The sequence below is a fragment of the Ooceraea biroi genome, chromosome 8 (assembly GCF_003672135.1).
Source record: "Ooceraea biroi isolate clonal line C1 chromosome 8, Obir_v5.4, whole genome shotgun sequence".
NCBI classification, from domain to species: Eukaryota; Metazoa; Arthropoda; class Insecta; order Hymenoptera; family Formicidae; genus Ooceraea; species Ooceraea biroi.
This window is the reverse complement of record NC_039513.1, coordinates 10,943,880-10,965,181: the sequence shown is the minus strand read 5'-3', so window position 1 is coordinate 10,965,181 and position 21,302 is coordinate 10,943,880. Positions and strand designations below refer to the sequence as shown.

The 21,302-nt window shown below is 47.5% G+C and overlaps 1 protein-coding gene across 1 annotated transcript in view; it reads right to left on the bottom strand.

The window, feature by feature from the left end:
- The window catches only part of LOC105275468 (ubiquitin-like protein 3), a 38,997-nt gene that overhangs the window by 9,317 nt on the left and 8,378 nt on the right, over nt 1-21,302 (bottom strand). Inside the window, exons 2-3 of the mRNA XM_026971811.1 lie at nt 2,086-2,194; nt 1,393-1,557 (exon numbers count right to left, since the gene is read on the bottom strand). Of these exons, the coding sequence (XP_026827612.1) occupies nt 1,393-1,557; nt 2,086-2,194 (274 nt within the window). The remainder of the gene's footprint in view (nt 1-1,392; nt 1,558-2,085; nt 2,195-21,302) is intronic.

Here is a 21,302-nt window from a genome sequence, read left to right as displayed (position 1 = left end):
ATCGCACGCGGCTCGTGCAGCGATCATCTCTGATCACCGACGAATGATTATGGTCGGGCTGTCCGTTCGCGCGGCGCGAGCGTTAAATCGATATATAGCGATGCATACGAGCAATTTGTTGTTGCTGCGCCGTGCGATATGGAAAGTCGTTTGCGAAAAATGTCTGTTCTTGTGTCTCGATGAATAACGATGAAATTATAACGACGGATAACAGCGCCACTCGCCGAGAAAATTCGCCGAGCGATCCGCTCTCAAAATATATTGGCTTGAAAGTTCGCGAAAAGTCTCTCCATGCCGATACTTTTTTTATTTAATTCTTGACACAAAGGTTTGAAGTTTGCTCCAAAAATCGACACGGGCTTTCCGGTGAATATATTTAGCCAATATATTTAGCGGCGATACTGTGTATAAATAATTGCCGTCAAACGGCGAGAGGATATGGCTAATCGATGTAATTCCGTTACAATGAGCACCGATGGAACGCGACATTTTCGCTGTAACAAAGTGTGATTGAATCTCCGCGTCTAACACGCGGCTTGATATAATGAACTTTTGGTAGAACAAATTGAATTTGGAGATCCGCGGTGGTGGCGGCGGCGGTGGCGGCAGCTGGTTGTAATGAGATTTTATCGTAATAATTATCGCGAGCGCGAGTTGTGTGTTACTGATGCGATAGATTTTCAGTTTAGGCCGTCGGGTAAACAGATTTATAAAAAAAAACGATAATGAGCGGAGATCTAACCGGATATTAATAAAAGTGCGGCCGAGTGTACGCAACGTGTTCCTATACGGGTTGCAGGGAATTAACCCCTGGCTGTAGATAATCTATTTTCCTTTAGAAGAACTATGCTATGTAAAAATATTACGTATACGTGGCAACGGTTTTATTTTATATCCATTAAAAAAAATACTTTTAATTTTTATGGCAATCTGAAGATATAGAAATTTATTTTAAAAGATGACATTAATTACCCGTAATTTCAGGCAGTAAAGTGGGGAACGAAGTAGCAATAACTTTTGGTTATGCCAAGTAATATTTCAGTTTGATCTTTAATTCCAATAGCTTTTAATACTTTTTATCGGGTAATTAAGTTTTATGATAGGTCGTATTCACCTACCGTGCGCGGATGGAGATTAATAACACAGAAAAAGCAAGTATTCCGCGATATTTCCAATTTTGTCAGCTGCGATAATTTAATTACGATTTCCTATGAATGGAATTTTGCAGGAAAACATGGAAAAAGAAAAATTTCGAGTACTCGTCTCGTAACGAGAAAACGGAAGAGCGCAGGACGCAAGGAAGGAGAGAGAGAGGACGAGGATGCGATGCAAAAAGTTTCCGTAAGCGTTCTCGCAAAAGAGGTAAGAAAGGGTCGCGTCTCGCGAATTCACCTTGGGAATTAGGCTCCGGAAGATTCTCCCGCGGCACCAGATGCATCACCGTGGTTTTTCCGAAGGGAAGCCCAAGAGCACCGAGTGTGACATTGCTGTGCAGGAAACGACCCTGGTAGATTAGCCGCAGGATCTCCGCCTTGGCGACCGCCTCCTCAACCCAGTCTGCAACACGAAGATAACATTTGCGGGATGCTGAAAGCTCTCCCGGTTTGACTGTTCGCGAAAACTTTCGAGAGTGCCGAATCCCTCGAACACCCTTAAAAAAGTGACGTGAGTTCGCGGGAGGTTTATTTGTGCTGGTGGAAAATACGAGATGCGAGAAGAGTACGAATCCCCGTCTGTTGTGCAAAGTTGAGTAAGCTTCTATAAAAAGATGCTCAAATATATATTATCATAATTTAATGTCATATTTATTATGTTTCTGACATTCCGATCGGGATAAATTTTCTCATAATTTCTAATTTTTTCGCAATTTTCGAAAGTTTGAGAAACCGAGGCTCTCGAAGAATGATTCCCGGATGTATTCCGATTTTGCAAGTTTATTATCATGACATGATGGAAAGGTCGGCAATTAATAGTAATAGTTGCGCGTGGCGTCATACGGGAGATCCCACTGCAGTGGCAATTATATCAACGCTAATGGAATGGATTGGTGCAAGCAGAGTTTCGAAACGGCAATGATTAACTCACCTTCCGGCCAATTTTCAAACACATGGTGCGCTATATCGCCCGCGGAATCGCTCGGACTGAATAGGAACTCTTTTGTCTTGCCACTGACGAGGATGAGGCGTAGATTTATCTGCAACGCACAGAGAAACATCTCGATTAGAGAGAAATAAAGAAAGCTATTAGAAGCAAGTAGAATTAAGATTTCTGTACTTTACTGCGTCTGACGTGTCTGCCGTTCGAGACTTTCGTGACCGAACGAAACAGACTCTCTATTGAGATCAATTTTAAGTAAATTAATTAAATCATTTCGGACATTCGCTTCATCAAAATATCAAAGCTTGTGCACTTGTGCGAACCTATGTGAAGTTGGCCCCCCGACTTTTAAATTATATAAAAATGACATGAGTTCTGGTTGCCCCCCATCGAGTTCTAGAGTTCCTTATCGATATAAACAATAGTTCCCGACGATTAAAGCCATGAAAACACAAAATGAAAGTAAGCGGGGGCCAACTTCACGATTACGTAACTTTAGATGTTCATAACTTTTTTATCTTAAACTTTAAGGCACTAATTGATAAGGATAATCGATAGAACTCTTTGGGGGGCTACCAGAACTCCCACCAGAACAGCGAAATTAAAAAATAAAAATTTCTCTCTAAGGGACCTAGAAAAATTTTCCGCGCGTCGAAATTTTGAGAGGCTGTAACTTTGCCCTCGTCGATCGCAGCCGGACGATTCATAAGGAAAAATTTAATCGGTCTTGGACTTAGAAAAATTCGCTGCAAAGTTACAGCCTTTCAAAACTCCGACTGTTTTTACTTTCGTTTTGTGTTTTTATGGCTTTAATCGTCGGAACTATTGTTTATATCGATAAGGAACTCTAGAACTCGATGGGGGGCAACCAGAACTCATGTCATTTTTATATAATTTAAAAGTCGGGGGGCCAACTTCACACAGGTCTTGTGCGAGTCAAATATTTGCAAAGAATTTCACAGAAAAATATCCGCGGCACGAATATGTGTCTTTCATTTCTGATGAAGGGAAAGTTTAATCCGATCACAGCTCCCTATTTTGAATCCAGAAACCTTGCACTCGGGACGAGCCAGAATGACGTCCATTACGGCGTACAGCATGGAATCCAAACTAAAATCCCTCCACCTCAAAATACATTTCAGCGTGCAGCAAATTCGATGGGCCATTAAAAGCGTGCGGCGCGAGCGCGACGATTAAACAACCGTTCGTTGTCTCTCAACCAGCGCGCACCAGCCGGCAAAATTACCGGGGACAGTCAGACCCCCTCGGACGAACGCGAATTCAATTAAGCGCAGAGTGGAAGGGCGGGCGAGCGAAAGAGGATGGCCGGGGCGCGAAGATCGGGGCAACGTGAATAATTAGCAGCGACGATGAAGCCGGACCGTGCCTGCCCACCCGAAGGGCCCCGGGCTGGCTCGTTCCCTCGCACGCTTGTGACCCTTTGCGGTCACCGCGGTCGCGACAATCCTCTCTCCATCCCTCCACCGTTAAAACGTTAAATCATCACCCCCTCTCGCGCGCAGGGCGCATTATCACCCGGCCGCACGCGAGACTTCCCCTTGGCATTGCGGGAATTCTTCGCGCCCTGGAGGCTGCGAAACGCTTTGTGAAGCCCGCGTAAACGCGGGACAAACGCGCGCGGAGGATAATAAAGGCGTAATGAGGAAACCAACGCGCCGCCCTAAAACCCGTCGACAGGGTGGAATCCGCCGCAGATTTATCCCCATCGGCTTAATTCGATAACTTTCCCGCCGGCTACTCGCGCGGTGGCGCGCGATCGACCCGAAGCATCGAGGGCGGATGGAAGTGCAACGGTGTTCTTCGCGCTTCCCCGGGAAATTGTGTAACCCGTATCGCATCAAGGTCTCCTCTCATAGCATCGCATCGAGTATTACGCACTCGCGTCATTTTAATAAATGTAATTTTCACTGGCTTCATCGGTGAAATCACTCTGTCGGAAATTGTTCCCGCGCGTGCAAACGGCGATCGTTTCATGATGAATCGCCGACCGTTCCGCTCTTTTTCGGCACACGGCGCGTAATTAAATATAGACGCAGGGGGAAAGACATTGTGCCACGCGTTGCGCAATCAAGGGTCACAATACGCTTCGCAACGCTCACCCGCCTCACACCTTAATCTCGCCTCGTCATTTTCTAATATGTCGATAACGAGATATCGGTTTTCCGAACAACGCCGGCGACTAGGGGTGACTAGTTCCTGAGCTACCTGCGTGCACAAATTGCCGCAAGTTTATTCGCACGCGAAACCACGCTTCCCATCGATCGATCAGTCGAAAGGGTGCGACCGACCGCACTGACAATTCGTTCGTTAATGTCGAAATAGAGGAAGAGAGGCGATACTTCACTCTTGCTTCGTCTGCCTGATTTCGGATTTTAGGATCTGTTCACCAGACGTACACACAAAGAGCATAAGTGGCTCTCTCTTTCCCTCTCTCTGTATCTCTCTTAATGCGCGTAACAGACTCTCGAGATACTCGGAATCCGCGTGTGCGAATCCAGGAAAATCGCGAGAGAGCTTTTCGTCGACATACGTCAACTGGAACTTCAAAGGGACTTATTCATGTGGCACCAGTCGAACACTCGACTCGCGTGCTCCACTCCGTCGTCTCTGTGCCTCTGTTTTGGTCCATCTTTCGGAGTTCCACTTCGATCGTTTCTCCACTCGTTGGATGTAGCTCGGGATTATTTTGCGTTCGTGGAGAAAGAGAAAGGTGCCAATGCGAATGAAGTGGTGACGGGATACTGTGATCCGCAAAGATAAGATGAAATCAGATTCGGGGTCCACACCGAGGAATGGCTCTCTTCAAATTTTCATGCTGCCTCTTGACGGAGACAAAGTTTTATAAAAATTCCCGAGCGCGTTATATAAATACACTGTTTATCTCGTGCTTATTTAAACTCTAATAAATATTCGGTCAGCCGAAAAGTTCGGTTCGATTTTCGATAGTTGATGTCACATGATGATGTATTAGAAAATGATGAGTCAAATGAAATATATACATTTATGACAGCACAACGTAACTTGTCGTACATTAATTTTATAGCATGACAGACAACCCTTGAAAAATAAAAAGCAAAATCTAGACGCGATCATTACTTAGTTAATGACCTAATAATGTAATAATAGGCAACAATATTAACAATGTCTGATCACAGACAACGATGACAACTTGGTTGATGAATAATTTGTTTCTGCTGAAGGCAATCGAATAAAATCTCACACGAAAATCGAACCGAGCTTTTTAGCTGACTCCATACATATTTTTAATAGATCATTCTGTGTAATGCAGACCAGACTCTTATCCGTGCAGGTACCATCATGTATATCTAGCGACGTGAATCTAACGATGTCACCGGTACCCGTGTCGAATATTTCGTTTCTTTCGTCACGCACGGTCTGATCGGACTTTCGCTGCTTTCACCTCGTGGAAAAAGCGCACGGAGCGAGACGTATTTGCAAGGAGGAAAGAAAGACCGAGGATCTCGAAGAGTTATTCCCGCAGCAGTCAGATGATATTCAAATGTATCGATTAAGAATGTCGTCGTAATGAATGAATTAGCAGCAACAAGCTATTCCAACATTTTCACTGTTACGAGAATGCAAATTGTCGCGAATATCTACAGTATTTGTATTTCTAATATTACACCGTTTCTAATAATAACATAATTTTCTATTATTTTTTGCAGTGTGCACTTTGAGTTGAACTTTACTCGAGTCCGCAAAGGTGAAGCAACGACTTAAGAACGTAAAGTCAAGTGCGGATACTGTAAAAAGGCCGGGATCAATCTCGAAGCGAGTGTTAGCGGCGGATAATCGCTTTAAGACGCCGACGTTCGACACGCAAGTTCGCCAGGAGTTTCGCCAAGTTATAATCTTAAAAGTGGGATCGCCTTAAATTAACTCGGCCGGATAATAGCCCGGCGCTCTATCGGCGACCGGGCTCCCGCACGTGGACTTGGAAAGTATAATGAACGTCTCGCTGCCTTTCTAATGAAACGGATAAGTGGATTAAGCAGCTAACACCATTTCGAACAGAACCGTGGGCCAGTACGATTCCTTTTTCGCCATCGCCGTCATCGTCATCATCGCCGATCGAGAGACCGTTCAGCCTTGAAATTAACACGCGCGATCATCTCTCTTGCGTTTTCGAGGAACTTTCAAATGTTCTGGCAAGCCTCCGTCGAGCCTTCAATTAAAATTCCATCCCAGTAAAACCGCAAAATGCCATGCCCAAACAAATAAGCTCTCATCGTCAACTCCCCAACTTTAGTCCCCGAAAGAAAGAGAGGCTTTCCTCTTTTATCACCCGCAGGAGCAAAGGAGCGTTAACGACATTTCGGTCAGGGACAAATCGACCATAAATTCCTCGCTCGGGGACATCCTTGCGAAGGAAGGTCCGGGAATCCGTGATCTTGCGGGCTCTATTGCGTAATTACGTAATACGCAGGATTTTCGCGGGCTCCGAAAGCATTGACAAAGAACGCACGCACGTGCGTCGAGCGGCGCACGCCGCGCTGCTACAGAGCGGAGGCTTTGCGGGAGGCACCCTTAATGAAAAGGGACGATGAGAGTAGGAGGAAGGAATAGGCGGGGGAGGATCCGGAAGGGCGGAGCGGAGGAAAGACGGGAATTGGGCTAATCGCGATGTGTGCGCTCGCGCGATGGATTTACCTTGATCTGTGCAAGCGCGCTCGGCCCCTTGCGCGTCACGAGGCGAGGTCATGCCGAGACCGGATAACCAGGTCATTGGGGCATTCGGATACAGAGGACCGCGCGAGTGCAACTATGCGCATATGCATGTAGAATGACCCACATCTCTACGCGCGACCGCGTCCTTCGGCCTTCGTGGTATCGAAGGACCAACTTTTGACGCAAACACGTAATAAAGAGAGCACTGAAGCTGCGTGTTGAATCTCCCTGTCCTCGTCCGAATGAGCAAGATATTCTTTTCTTAAGACTCGAGTGACTTCATGACATGAGACGACTACTCATGCTAAAAAGGAAGCCTTAGGAAGTTGTTTTTAATGTGGTTTTTATTGCGATGATTTTAGAGGAGAGGATATCATCATGGATGAAAGAGGCGCGCGTTGCAGCAATGCTTTCCTTCTTCTTGTACGGAATGAATTTCAGAGCTGAAAACATTTCTGGATTAATTGATGCACTTGGGATGAACAGATCAACGGTGAATGCAGGATTGATCACTGCGATGATTAAAGGATCGGTGCGAAAGCGAGGAAGCCAACTGGACCGAATCGCGCTTATTACGTGCTTACGACGAGAAGAAATTGTTATGACCCAGAAGGGATCGTAAAACATTGGCGCTATGCGAGAAACGCATGAGATCTGAGTCGTTTTTCTCTCTCGATGAAGCAGCAGAAAGACGAGGAAGGCGGTACAGCAGCAGCAGCCGCCTGGCTCCGACCTCGCATTTCTCATCGCGCGTGGAGGCGCCGCGCCGATCGAGTCGTCGAGGCGAACCGACGCTGCTACCCACCTCCGTCTGTATTCGCATGCAGGGTGTGTTGTATCGTGCTCGTCGCCATTCTTGGCGACGACCGAGTCCTCGAGGAAGTCTCGATCTCCCTCTCTCTTCCCGGGGCGAGTTCGCCCCATAGCGAAAATTCGATGAGTGGCGCAATTACGGCGCTAGTTCGTTACTTAGTTATTCATCGGGGACGAAAGTGGAACGCTTTTAGCAGATGTATAATCTGAGACGCGCCTCGCTTAACGTCTCGACGATTATTAGTGAGAAAGAAAGAGAGAGAGAGAGAGAGAGAGAGAGAGAGGGGGGGGGCAGTAGAGAAAAATGAGGCAAATGAGAAAGAAACTCAAGATTCTACGTGTAAATATCGAAATAAAATTTGAAATAAAAGCGAGAGATATGAGAGAAACTAAAAATACGTAGCCGATCGTGCATTAAAATAAAATTTTCGGATAGAACTCCGTGTTTTGATTCGATTCGCCGGAGGTTTCAAGAGGAAAATCGAGACAAGATTCCAGGTATGGAAAATATAATCCGGCTGGGATATAGATCGCGGTGTACATCTGCAGAGTGGGCTGCGACGATTGTTCCAAGCATACACCGTATGCATACGTACCCGCATTGTATGCAATATACACGGATGTACTTCGCATCGGATTATTTATTAACGATCCCGTGCAATCGAACTGACGTCGAGGCACGTACGCCTAGAGTAAGTCATTTTCACAGTCTTCGCGGAATACCTCGAGCTAGCAATTACGTCAATTACGGGGTGACTTTGGGTTAATAAATACTAATGCTCTTGGCCATCCGGTGCGAACGTGTCCGTCAGAGTCGAATCGCTCTTAATAATCGTCGCTAATGTACAAGATTAACGTATCCTCATTGAGAATACTCGTATACTCGTACGCGACATATTTGGCTGCGATTTTAATCAAAATAAAAATATTCTACATAGGAAACGATAAAAATCAGCTTCGCAGTTCTCGCTCATGATAATTCCTCATTGTTCGAGTTGAACATACATCTGTTTCTCCCTCATTGCATTTTGGTACCTAATAAATGTTACGTTAACACGATCCGTATCGCATATTGTCGATACACGCGTCACTAATAATATGTAACGTTACATAAAGTTTTCCTCCATCGAGATTGCGTTTTAATTTTCATTTACGAGGAAACAGACTCCCGCGTGCTATAAGCTACCTTTATTACAACGCCGTCCAGGATCGCATCCAAGTAGAAGGAAAAATTTCTCTGAGGATCTCGCGTTATCACGCAGTGCACCCTGAAAAACCGGCACGACGAGAAACACCTCGAGTAAAGCGGCTTATCATACCGGAAGCAAATAAGCAAAACGTGCGAAGAAACAACGTCGCGACACATGGCGCGCAAATATTACCGCCGAATTAGTTTAATCGCGATATTTGTTTGGCGGCGTCGCAAACATCATTTTATTGCTCATCGCAGTAATGATCGGCGGAAAAGTGGCGGCTTGGTGCCGCGTTATCGCGCGTTGCTTGATATCACCGATACTGCGGCACTATTCCCGTCCCATCGAAGCTAATTGAATTAAAAACTCATTTCGCATCGCGACACCAACGCTGACAAATCATCTCTTAATACCGATCTCTTGACACTAATTCCGCTTGCGCTTTCACCAATTTTGAATCGACCTCCTCGCACACACGCGAGTTCCATCCATGATCGCTTCCTGCGAGTGGAATCTGAATCTTTTGAGGACGGCTATTTCGAGATAAATTTCGCTCCAAGAGATTGTTAATTTGGGATGTCACCACGACCGTTTAAAGATGGAAACGCAGCAGCTGGATCAATGAAATTCTCTCGCCGAGGAATGTACTGCGGGCCAACGAAAGGATTCGCAGACGATGAGATTAATTAATTTCCAACTATTAGCTCTGCATCCTCTCGCAAACAAATTGATTGATCTGCTGCATCCTGACTGAAATAATTGGGTTGGAAGTCCACGTTGACCCCCCGCTGGCAAAATTCGAACGCAAGACTGCATGAACAATTAATACAAAGCTTTGCCAGGTTCAAATTTTGTGAAATTTTGTGAAATTTTTATATTAATTCCTCGTGCAGAGTTTGGCGTTTGAATCTTAGCAAGGCGGATCGGCATGGCCTTTCCGGTCAACCCGCAATAGTTCTCGACAACGACCTTTCGACTCGTTGGAGTACGTGACGGTATTTCTTTCGCAACGGCTGCCGAATGGCGTGAATGCGGCGGTGTTGAACGCTAAACCGAATTCATGTCTGGTCGATAAACGACGCACTCCGCTCGCATCGAGCGAGTGCGAGCGCACCCGAACGTGGAGAAGTCTCGCCCATAAAGCGCGTGCAATGAACAAAAACGCCGACGGGATCAATCGGGGTTAACGAACGTAATTCCTCGGTATTCCACGGTGGCTCGTGGTCGAGCCCGTAAAAAGGTGGAGTCGTGCAGAAAGCCGTTCGCGCTCTGAGAGCGAGGCACCAAGCGGCTCCCGAAACCGTAGAAACTCGTTCGCGAATCGCGTTAACGGGTCACCCAGTCGAGAGATCGCTATGGATTGGCATCGGCCATATATATCGATATAACCGGGTTAAAATAATGTTTTAACAAGCGACCGCCACAAATTATGATCTTCCGAGGCGGGGGGTGCGTGCCAGAAAAATTCCGAGGGGTCCGAGAAGCTCGATGAATCATGTGAATGAAGAAGCCAAATCAGTGTCAACGTCCCCATGATTGCATCAAAAGTTTCCATCTTAATTCGTGATGTGCGATAATATTGTAATTATTTCATGTAAGGTGTGCCGAATTTCCTTTTTTATCCTTAAAACTGGGTACGGATTGTCCGACGTAATATTATACTTTGCCCGAGGTATCCGGAGTACTCCGCAGACAAGCATCTGCGCGTGCAATTTTTCGCATTCGAGAAGCGAGAGTTTTCCAGGGTATGGCGAGATCGAATTGTCCGAGTCTGAACATTAAACCGGACAAGCATTTCCGACTCGGCGCTTTCCCCATTGTGGTGCAAAGTTAACCCCAGTGTAACCCCGTCTTGCGATAAGTCCATTGTTCGCGGCGTGATGAATTTCAGTCGGGGTGTAGATACGAGCCGATGCGGGCTATCGATTCACCAGGCTCGTCGAAACCAGACTCGAAAGGCACAAACTAGGGCGCCACGAGCTGTCAGGAGAAAAAAAAATAGAAACTTTTTACTATTTATTATGCTAAAGACAAAGAGGGGGCTTTAAGAAAAAGAGAGCTTGCTACTTCTCAAGAAAAACACAAAGTTCACAACCATCTATTGCATTTTTTATCTCTCTTATTCTGTTGCACCGTTCCTTGCCGTATAAACGCCTTACTCGTGCACGTTTCATTTGAGTTACGCTCTTACATAAGACACGCTTTCATCGCATTAGCGTAACGTTCCATTTAGTCCAACTTAAAGTCGACTTCTGCTGAATAAAAATCTTAAAAGCGTGCAAAGTTCGCGCGCACGTTTATCGCAACTTTTCAGCGGTCAACATCGCACACTCTCTAACGAAGAACGCGAGTCCAGGTCCCGCTCAAACGAAAACCTATCGAAAATCGATCAATCTTGTCAGTCGGTCGGCGTTTGAAGCTTCCAGGAAGGTCCCATCAGCTCGAATTGGCCGCGGAATTTCGCGATGGTTGCTAATAACGCCGATATCAGTCGCTCGTATATCGGTTAATCAGGCAGCCGGATGGCAATAACCCGGAAACCGTCCATCTCAGCCATCCCAGCACTCCCACAGCCCTTTCGAGATGAACAAACGAACACATCGGTAACTATGCTGGCCTCAAAGTGCCGTTGCAGGCCACACTTGCAAATTTATCGATCGCAACGACGACTAACAGGGCGTCGTCGTGGCATTTCGTTAACGCGCGTCGAGACTACGCGGTCGAGGTGGAGAACCCAGGCAGCAGCACGCGACCTAGACCTGACCTTGCCCAAGGTGTGCGCGCGAGGCGCGTGGAGGACGGCCGGGGGTGGTCGAGGCGCGCGGTAGCACCGAATAATAAGTATTTGAAGGACACTTGGCTGCCAGGTTCGGTTGGCTCCCTGAAGCACCCGACTACGAATGACGAAACACCGATGTCTTTCCCGCAATAGGATCCGAGGGGATGAGGGAGACGAGGGAAAGCTCCGTTTACTTAATCTGGATGAATTAAAATAATTCCGCGCGTAAAGTACTTCAGTTTAATACTCCAGTTTTCTCGGGAAGCTCGATCGCGCGAGGTTGAAATGTAACAGTGTGATGATGTCAAAATATGAGAGAGGATTGCATAACAAAGAGCATCGGTGTGTGCGATGCACTTGGGACGTACACGTACGTACGTGTTTTTCTCGTCACGAACTTTATGCAAACATGCGAGCAGCCTTAGAGATATCGATTTATCGAGGCTCTCGTTTTGCTCTTCGCTGCACGTCATCGCTCCTCCCGTGGTCGTTTATCTTAATGCATCGAAAATATAATCGCGAATAAATAGCGATGTGTGTGTTAGCGAGTCCCTCTGCCCCCAATGTGTCTGTCTTCCTTCGGGAAAATCGGAGCTGACTCCCTCGAAATTAATTCTCGGTAATCCTTCTCTCTTCCTCTTGTTCCTGAACAGACCGTGAGATAACGCGTTGCAACGCGCATCGAGCGAACTCCCGCTGACAGACTACGTCGAGCGCAATAATTACGCCGGCCTTCGTGAGCAATTAGCGTGTTCGTGTATTTCGAAACGTTGCTACGTTATCGCTCGCCCACGGTCGCGGCTCTCGTTATTCGCAAGAAAACCCATGAAAACGGGATTTCGCGCAAGTAGAAGAACGACGGAAGTAACGCGAGGAAGACGTGAGGACATCGATCTCGTGATGAAAGATTCGAGCTGGGAAAGGCGAGGGAAAATGAACAAATGCACTGAAAAGGAAGATCAGAACGATGCTTGCGCAAGCAAAGATCAACTTCGATCGAGAAACGTTGAATGAATAAAATCGGCGAACGTCGATAATAAAGAACGAGGCGCATGAGGTTCAACGATAACGTGATCAGGGGATGCTAAACGGGATGCCGAGTGTCGAGGAGAATCTAAAGCAAATAACAAAAGATAATGATAGAGAGCGAGAAATTGCAGATACTGAGAACAAAGGGAGAGAACGGAGGAGTGTCGAGGTGGCGGCGCGGCGCAGCGAGAAAGACAGAAAGAGCGAGAGAGAGAAAGGAAGCTAGATAGATAGATCGAAAAAGAGAAAGAGAGAGAACTCGTCTCTACAAGAGGAGTTGGCTCGGTGGTTTAGTGAGAGACCCCGATCGATCGCCACGTATTCGCTCGTCCTCGGGGAAGGTTCGCCCTCCTCCCCTCGGCCTCCGATCAGCCGCTGCACCAGTCTCTCATCTTCGCGCTCTTTCTCCCTCTAGAGCTTGGTCTCCCTTCCTCCTGCCGCTCCATTCCCTGGTCGGTCCTCTTTCGGTCCGTTCGTTAAGGCCGTGTCACGCCACGCATTGGAGATTGAGAGATGCGTCCGTGCGATTGCGCGTTGCAGTTTGGGCATTTCGCCTGGTCGGCGATCCGGGCTAACCGACTCTGCGGTTAATTAGCAATTCGATGTCCCGGGTCGGATTATGGTCCGACGTATGCGAGCACGCGAGCTATCGATACTCCGGAACACTGTCGAGATCCGGTGACACCGGCAAGCAACGTTTACTCTCGCCTGTGAAATTACCGTCAAGATCGGTTGACCACCGGCGACGTGGTCCTTGACTTGCGCTAGTCGAAACTTTTGGGACAGCATTGGGACATTTCTGTGAGTGCGATAGTATATAGTATACGTGCATATGATGCATTGTAGAATAAAAGTACTGTCAACCGCGCCTCAGTCGGCGTGGTTGTCCCAGTTTGCAGACACGTTGCGAGAGCCGACGACACGCCGAACTTGGAATATCTCGGCAGGTATCGTTCCAGTTCGGGGGATACATTGCAATTGAGATCTCGTCTAGCCGCGCGCGCAGTTTCTCTTTCTCCGTTTTTAAGTGGCACGATAAACAGAGACACCACGAGACTGCTGGTATTCTGTAACCGGAGAGACCCAACGGCGGCTTGCCCCGATTTCTCTCTCTCTCTGTCTCTCTATTTATATTTCTGATATTCTCCGCCAGGTCGCCTGATACAGGTCATAAACAATTTATTGAACTAATCAATCGTGAATAAATAAAACTTGCGCTTTTGCAGATTGCGTGTCTCAACAATCATCGCTTCGCTGGAAATACTTGCTTAAGAGCGCAGCAAGATCTGAGATGGTCCAGCTTGTTTGGGAGCAGGCAGCCCTTCACAGCGCGACTGTTAACGAAGAAAACACCTTAGAAGAAATACCTCGTAGAACCGAGTACAGCTCGAGGGAAGATGATTGTGCGAATCTAGAATGTCTGGCCTCGCACGAGGAGCTCGCCCGCGTTGTACGGTCACGTTACCGCCGACGAGATATCAGCGGAGAGAAAATAACGGAGAGGCGCGAGGGACCGTTAGCGGGCCACGCTAAGGAACTAGATACACGCGGACGGTAATTTCGGTTTAGATCGAGTGACGTGATCGGATTTATTTCGAGAACGTCCGCGCGCTCATTCCTTCATTAAGGCCTCTCTCTTTTTCTCTCCCCCCCCCCTCTCTCTCTCTCTCTGTTACATGATAGCCCGTGTTAATAATGCATGATGGTATGTATCTGTAAAATTAGCGGTACTATATGCGGCGACGCCGATTCCAAAGCACCATCAGCGTGAACGTGAAATATTGAGCATTCAAAGTGCCAAAAAGAAACGTTAACAAAACGTTGCGAATTAGCAGAAGTGGTTCCGAGAATAATTCCTCGTCACTAGGAGCATCGGGCATTGATTCGAGGCAAATTGAGGATCGATTTTCAGACTGTGAGCCCCACGATTTACCACGCCGGTGTATAGGAGGGGTGTACGATGGGTCGACGAGAAAGAAGATAGCGGGAACGTACGAACAAGCGCATAACGTTAAAACGCCGTTCACGTTGTGGTGATAAAACGTCGCGCGGGGTTATCAGGCTGCTTCGATCTGCGCCCTTAAATTATCCTCCCTCTCATACGAAGGAATCGAGGAGGTGTTTTCCCAACTCCCCCAAAATGAAATTTCCTCCAGCGCGAGGTGGAGCGGAGGTTTCACCCGGAGGATTTCTGGATTGGCCTTTCTGTTTAGACCCTATCAGACGGGATCCTCGATCGCACCGGTGGAACGGGGAAACGAAGCTTTAATCCGTTCAAGACGACGACCTCGGAATCACGAGTCGAATGCACGTCCGACTCTGTTCGCTGTCTCTCTCTCTCTCTTCTCCTCTCGACCGTAATGACCCTTGAGCGAGATTAGAACCAACGCGCGGCTGCACTATAATGCGAGCAGCGAATCGATGCGCGGGAATCATTTTCTGCGATACCGTAATGAGACCGCAAGAGAAAGACGGTCTCTATCCCGATGTTGACGTGGAACATCGATGACACGGGTGTGTAAAGTTAACACCCCGACATTGAGATTCCATGATTCTGATCAGAGTTCTAATTTCTCTTTCAAGAGTTCTGAGGTTTAGAGTTTTTTCCAGAGTCACTTAAAAATAAAGTTCCTTAAGAATTTTCAAAGCGCCTCTTAATTTCATACAGAAAGTGTCAATTGGCAGTCGCATATTTTTTTATACGCAGAGCGGAAACTTTTGCGCAGCGCTGTACGAATTGTGCCTTTCAGGAGCGAGGGGAATTCTCGGGGATCGTTTCGGTTACATTCCCGATCCTTTCTCGAGTGAATGGAGTGTGCTACCTGGCTGTAGGAAGTCCTTCTAAATCGCGGCGGCGGAAAATATACAGAATAGGGTATGCGGAATACATTCGGGGCTCTCTCGACAGAGTCGTGCGCCGGGTCGCCTATATTTAATGTGGGAGAACGACGTTCTGGAGTGCGAGGATCGGATAGATCGCAACGCCCGGTGCCAGCGGGCATTAACGAGAAAGAGGAGAGAGAAAGATTGGAGGACCCTCGTTCTCGATTTTACCTCGACCGTGTGCGAAAATCTCATCCGTGAGAACATTCTCTTAACCCTGATGCACAAACTTGATGATATAGATAACAATGTCGTCCTGATCAATCTATCTGCACGCGCCAAACTCGATTTTGTTTGGTCTTTCAAACTTGTAACTCGCTGACGAAAATTCTGATTTTTTGCCCATAAAATCTGGCGTTTGATTTTTGAAGAAAGTAAAAGAGAGAGAGATAGACGGAGGGAAAGGAAGGAAGAAAGTGAAAGCACCGGAGATCAAGGGAAAAAAGAGGAGAGCAACCGCCGCAACAAGGGGTGCCACGACGAGTTATGAGAGTCGAGGAAAACGAAAAGGAGACGAGATAAAAGAGGACAATATGAGGAGAGGGCTATGTCGGATATGACTCATGCTCGTCGCCGTCGTTATATACAGGGTGCTCGTAAATTCGTGCACGCGCCTCGCGTAATCGGTCCGCGTTCGACCGCTAATGGATGCTAAAAGACACGCTGCGTAGCGTGTAGGCGCGCGAAAAACAATGCCGCTGCGGTTTCGATTGTGTCCGCGCGCGGAACGACAATAAAAGCAACGACCGTTCCACCGATGACGGATCGTTCGGATGCATGCGATGATGTAAAAAAAAAAGAAAAAAACAAGGGGAAAAAATAGAAAAAAATTTCCATGCCGCACCACGGTGGCAAAGCAAGCACGGAAATAGCGTTGCGCTGGAATAATGCACCGTGGCTCATTAAATTTTACTCTCCCCCGTGAATGAAAACTGTTTCCATCCATCATGTCCCTTCAAATGCAATTGTCCTTATTTAATCATTTACGCGACATCGATCGCCGAAGGAAACCTTTCCCCGCCATTGAAGCCACGTTTAACTGGCAGCACGAGGCATTTCTCTCGCGAGAACATTTGCGCGATTAGCGATCTATACCATAACGCGACGCGGGTCGGATACTCGAATTACGATCGATTGTAACTCGGGAGAGTATTTTTGTCCTATAGTAAAACATGCGATTTTTTTGCGACCAATAGAATTATACCGGCGAAATTGTTCTTTTCTCTCTCTCTCTCTCTCTCTCTCTCTTCTTTTGTTACGAGAAATTTGAACGCGACCACATTTTTTTAATCGATCGTGGATAGCATCGCATGTCGTGAGAGACCGCGAAAAGCTAGACGCTTCTCGTGCCGGTATCGATTTCCGCCACGTGCGTCACAAATGCACCGACGACCATCAAGAATTTCGCGCGTCATCGCGCGTAAGCCACGAATTACGAGCACGCTTACGTCACCTCACGAGACCTGGTGCCAAAACAGCAACTCCTGGCCGAGGAGAGGAAGACGACAACGACGACGAGGCGAGGAAGATGTAAGGATGCTTCCCCGAAAATACAACCAGATGAGAGTAATGAGAAAATGCGGGCAATCGAGGTCGAGAAACGCAGTGCAACACGCAATGTTACAATTCACGTAAAATTATAAAATCGCCATTCTAATTATAAACGACCGTAAGAGAGCAATTGCAATTATCCGATCCCAGAGAACAGTCACTCGCTCACATGCATCAAAGAATAAAACTCCGAAAAAAAGGCTGAAATCTTTTTAAAATTGAGCTTTTTGTGCGAAGCGCTGTCGTGCCTGGGATCAAAGAGTTAATCATACTTGATAACGATTATTAATACAGAATTGTGCGTCGTGAATAATCAAATCTGTGGAAATTTAGGGCACGAGGAGTTTGCTATCGACTGCGCGATTATCGGGACGATGAAAGCGGGGCATTTCAATCGGAGCAATCCTGGAGAAGACGACGGAGGGGTTAACCTCGACCCCCGGCCTTGTCAAGAAGAGGAGCAAAGACGACGAGACTGATCGATGAAGTAAAGTATGCTATTTCAGGAAGACTCGAGACGCGCACAGGCGAAGATCTTGAGATGTTGGACGTGTGATGACACCCCGTCGCAAAAGGAGGAAGCCGTGACGGTGAAGGAGAAGCAAGAGTCATTTCCGACAGTGACGAATCCTTTTCCTTTTCCGCTTCCATTAGGGGTGAAAAGGTTCGCCTCGTCCGCGAAGAAGTTTAGCAGAAATTACGACGATACTTCGCAGCAACGAGCCCGATAAGGCTGCAGTGCAGTTAACACGCCTGGGAGTTCTTTCTAAAAAAGTGTGCCACGGTAATAAGTAAAACTTGGCATTTTGTACTTAACACTTATCGCACACAACAATAAAATCCAGTATCTAAAGTTTAAATTTTAAACACTGTATTTCACATTTTCTACACATAATAACATTTATCACCCACCTCACATAGAATTCTTTTTCAGCTTGGATCCTTCATGGATGATTAACGAGACAATGGCGAACAAGAAGAATTACGTAAGTTTTCCGGCGCTGTTTCTGTGCTCCACGTGGTGATAGTAGTGGCACATTCCTGCCAGTGCATCGGTCCGCATACACGGGGTGATTAATACAATCTCATGCGAGCGCGAGATAATAATCGCGCGCTCGAACATGGGGCGGGATTGTTTCCTTGCTTAACTTGACTTAACGCGGTAAGAAACCGTGCGAGCGCGAGGGAAAAGTGAAAGAGCTTCCTTATTCCCGTCTCGTCTCGTCGCCACGTTGCCGACTGCAATTCATCGAATAATTCATGGCGGATACAACGAGACGCAACACGATGGCCGAACACGATTGTCTGAGATCATCGATACCATTGCGGCCTGAACAACAAGCAGCCTCACTTTCACTAGATCGTTGCGAATCTCTCGATCCCGGCGATCCGCCAATTATCCGCGTGGGAAGAGCTCCGAGCGTGTTTTCAGCGCGCGTCGAACACGTCAACGACAGGTTCCCGTCAGACTGGAAAATTCTCCGCGGAATCAATTTCCCGTGAAAACGCGCGATCGGCTAATCGGACCAGCGACTGTCAAATCCACGTTCTCTCTTTCAACGTAACTCTCTGGGCATTTTTTAACCGAGAGGAATCTGCCGAACGCTCGCGATTCCTCCAGCAGAATCCTAGTCTATCCAGCTAAACAGCATGCTTCGAGTGATCCTGTCGAGGGATCATTGAGAATTCAACGTCGCGAGCGCTCTTTTTTCAGCAACGTTCTCCGAGGACGCCTTTTCGTGCTCTGATGAGCCCTTTGCAGCCACCGGGTGTGCAGAACGCGACTCTACCGTTTACCGTATGTCTGTGCTCGGGCGATTCGCTTTCCACGTGACGGGGCAACGGCCGAAAGAGCGATCGATGGGCTCCGAGGGATTCGGAAAATCTGTGCCATCGCAGGGCGCAGTTCAGCCGGCATTTTTTGGCGTGGATTTCGCCGTGTCGAGTCGTTCAGGTCGGGGGTACCGCCACAGAGATTGTCTAACGGACAAAACGATTATCTTCGCGCTCGGCCTGGCACGATCCCTGCTCGCAGAGGCGCGCGATCATGGCAAAAATCCGATGGATCCCGAAATTGTTGCCACGAAACGCACTTAACTTATCGATAAACCCAAATTCGAATCGTTTCCCTCTCGTACCAGGCAATGTGGCTTTCTGGCGTCGTCAGAATTTTTGGCACCGGCACGCGGTTTCGATTAAGGCACAGTTTATACAACGTGCCGGCACACAGCCACGTAACAACACGCCGCCCGACTTCTCTTGACTCTTGCGAGTGTTTTCCACGCAGTTTCCCTCACAATGTTGATTTATCGACAATTTTCGGGGTGTGCGTCAGTTGTTTTTGACTCGCGATCTCTGCGAAAACCACCGACAGCTTGTCGCAACCTCTCCTAATTTCTCCTGTTGAACAATCTCGATAACGAACATGACATTGAATCGTAAATTAAGCTGGCGTTAAGGCCACGGGCAAAATAAAACTTTGCTATCTACTTGTCGGCTCGTCGCGATTTCGTTATCTGTTTGAAGACTTTGCTCGTCGGAAATGTTTTAATCCCGCCGAGCGGATTTTTCGGAATTAGCATCGTTCGCGGTATTATTATAATTAATTTTTGGGGATTTTTTGTACAGCCTCCGAGTTCGCACAATGCTCTTCTCCGACGCAATTCAAAGTGAAAATTGGTTCTCTCCTCTTTCAGTTTGTGACCGCGCTTTGACTTCCAGTACGACTCGTCGAGTCGGTGCCTCGACAACGGAGCGGCCGCTGTTTTGTCAAAGCAGCTTTTAGTACGCCCGGCTGAAAGGACATCCGGTAACGGTCCAGGACACCGTGTACAGATATCCGACAATGTCAGCGACCGTTTCGCTCCCAGCTGGCTCGGGAGGAGGAGTTAGCGAACTTTAAAAACGGATCCCGCGTCGCACGCGGTGCCCGTTACCCCTCTTCCCTCCACATCTCCTTTTTTTCCGGAATTACGCGCGCTATCGGCGGATCTCGCACCCGCTGCTTCTCAGGTGGCGACAGATTTGCGACTTCCGGCAGGTCTTGCTTCTCCTCTCGTAGGAGCTTTCGAATTGATTTCCTCCTTTCGCGAGCGGAGCCACGCTACTTCACGCCGACGATTCGGTACGGCCATAAATCCCACCTAACTCTCAGCCATCCGCTCGGAAAGCTTTTCTCGTTAATGCCTCGCGAGCGGCTTTTTCCCTTCTCCCTTCGGTTTTATTTCTCTTCTTCCTCTCGCCCCGATTACTTCCTGCCTCGTCGTGTATCGTCGTGTATCGTCGTGTATCGTCGGGATCTTCGAATTTTCCTCCGAAATTACCGCGATGCGTTTTACCCGCGACACACGATCCTCGCGCGATAACTTATCTCGACGCTGTCTTATATTAATGCGTCGCGTTTGTCACTCGAACCTCGTCTCTTTGATCTCTCAAGTTGCATCACACACTCGACGTGGCACTCGGATTTGCATGCAAAAAAATTAATCGCTGTATAATAAATCGCATCCACTTGAGACGTACACCTTGGTAAGTGTCTTCTCACGCCTCGCTCAACAACACCGTCGCATATAATTTTCCTCGTTCGTTTTGCCGTAAACACGCGTAAAAACGTGCCATCATCAGCAAGTAGAGAGATATTCTGCACAGGGTGCAGAATATTTTCGACCCGTCATTGTAAATCTTCGACTACTTCGGCGCTTATAACCGGTCCCGCTCAATATTCATCAGAATCGAATATCGCTCGATACGCACACACGGTCCGCAAATACAAATACGATATCCAACGTCCGATATATTTTCACGTGGCCATATTTGCCGCGGACACACGGACAAATTTCGTCGCGATATTTCGAAATATCGCCCGAACGAGACAGTTCATCGCCGCTACGCCTACCCCCCTCAAACCGTCAACTTCCTCGCGGTCGCTGCACCGCTGCAATGAGAGAGGGTTGCAGCCAGGAGATTAATGCAAAACTGGGCGACACTTTTACGTAACTTCTCGACGTCTGTGGATCGGATTCCAAGTGCACGTGTCACGTGTCGCATTAGAAGCGTTAAAAGTATCAGCTTTAGTCTTTCCCTCATCTTCTTTTCCCTTCTCCCTTTCTCGTTCCTCCTCTCATGCTTGATCTGGTTTCCATTTCGTCTCCGAGCCGGTTATCCCAAGCCTCGATAACAAGATTTAATCAAGAACACGGCAAGAGAGACTATTCACGTGCTATATTTACGTCTATCGGCATTTCTCT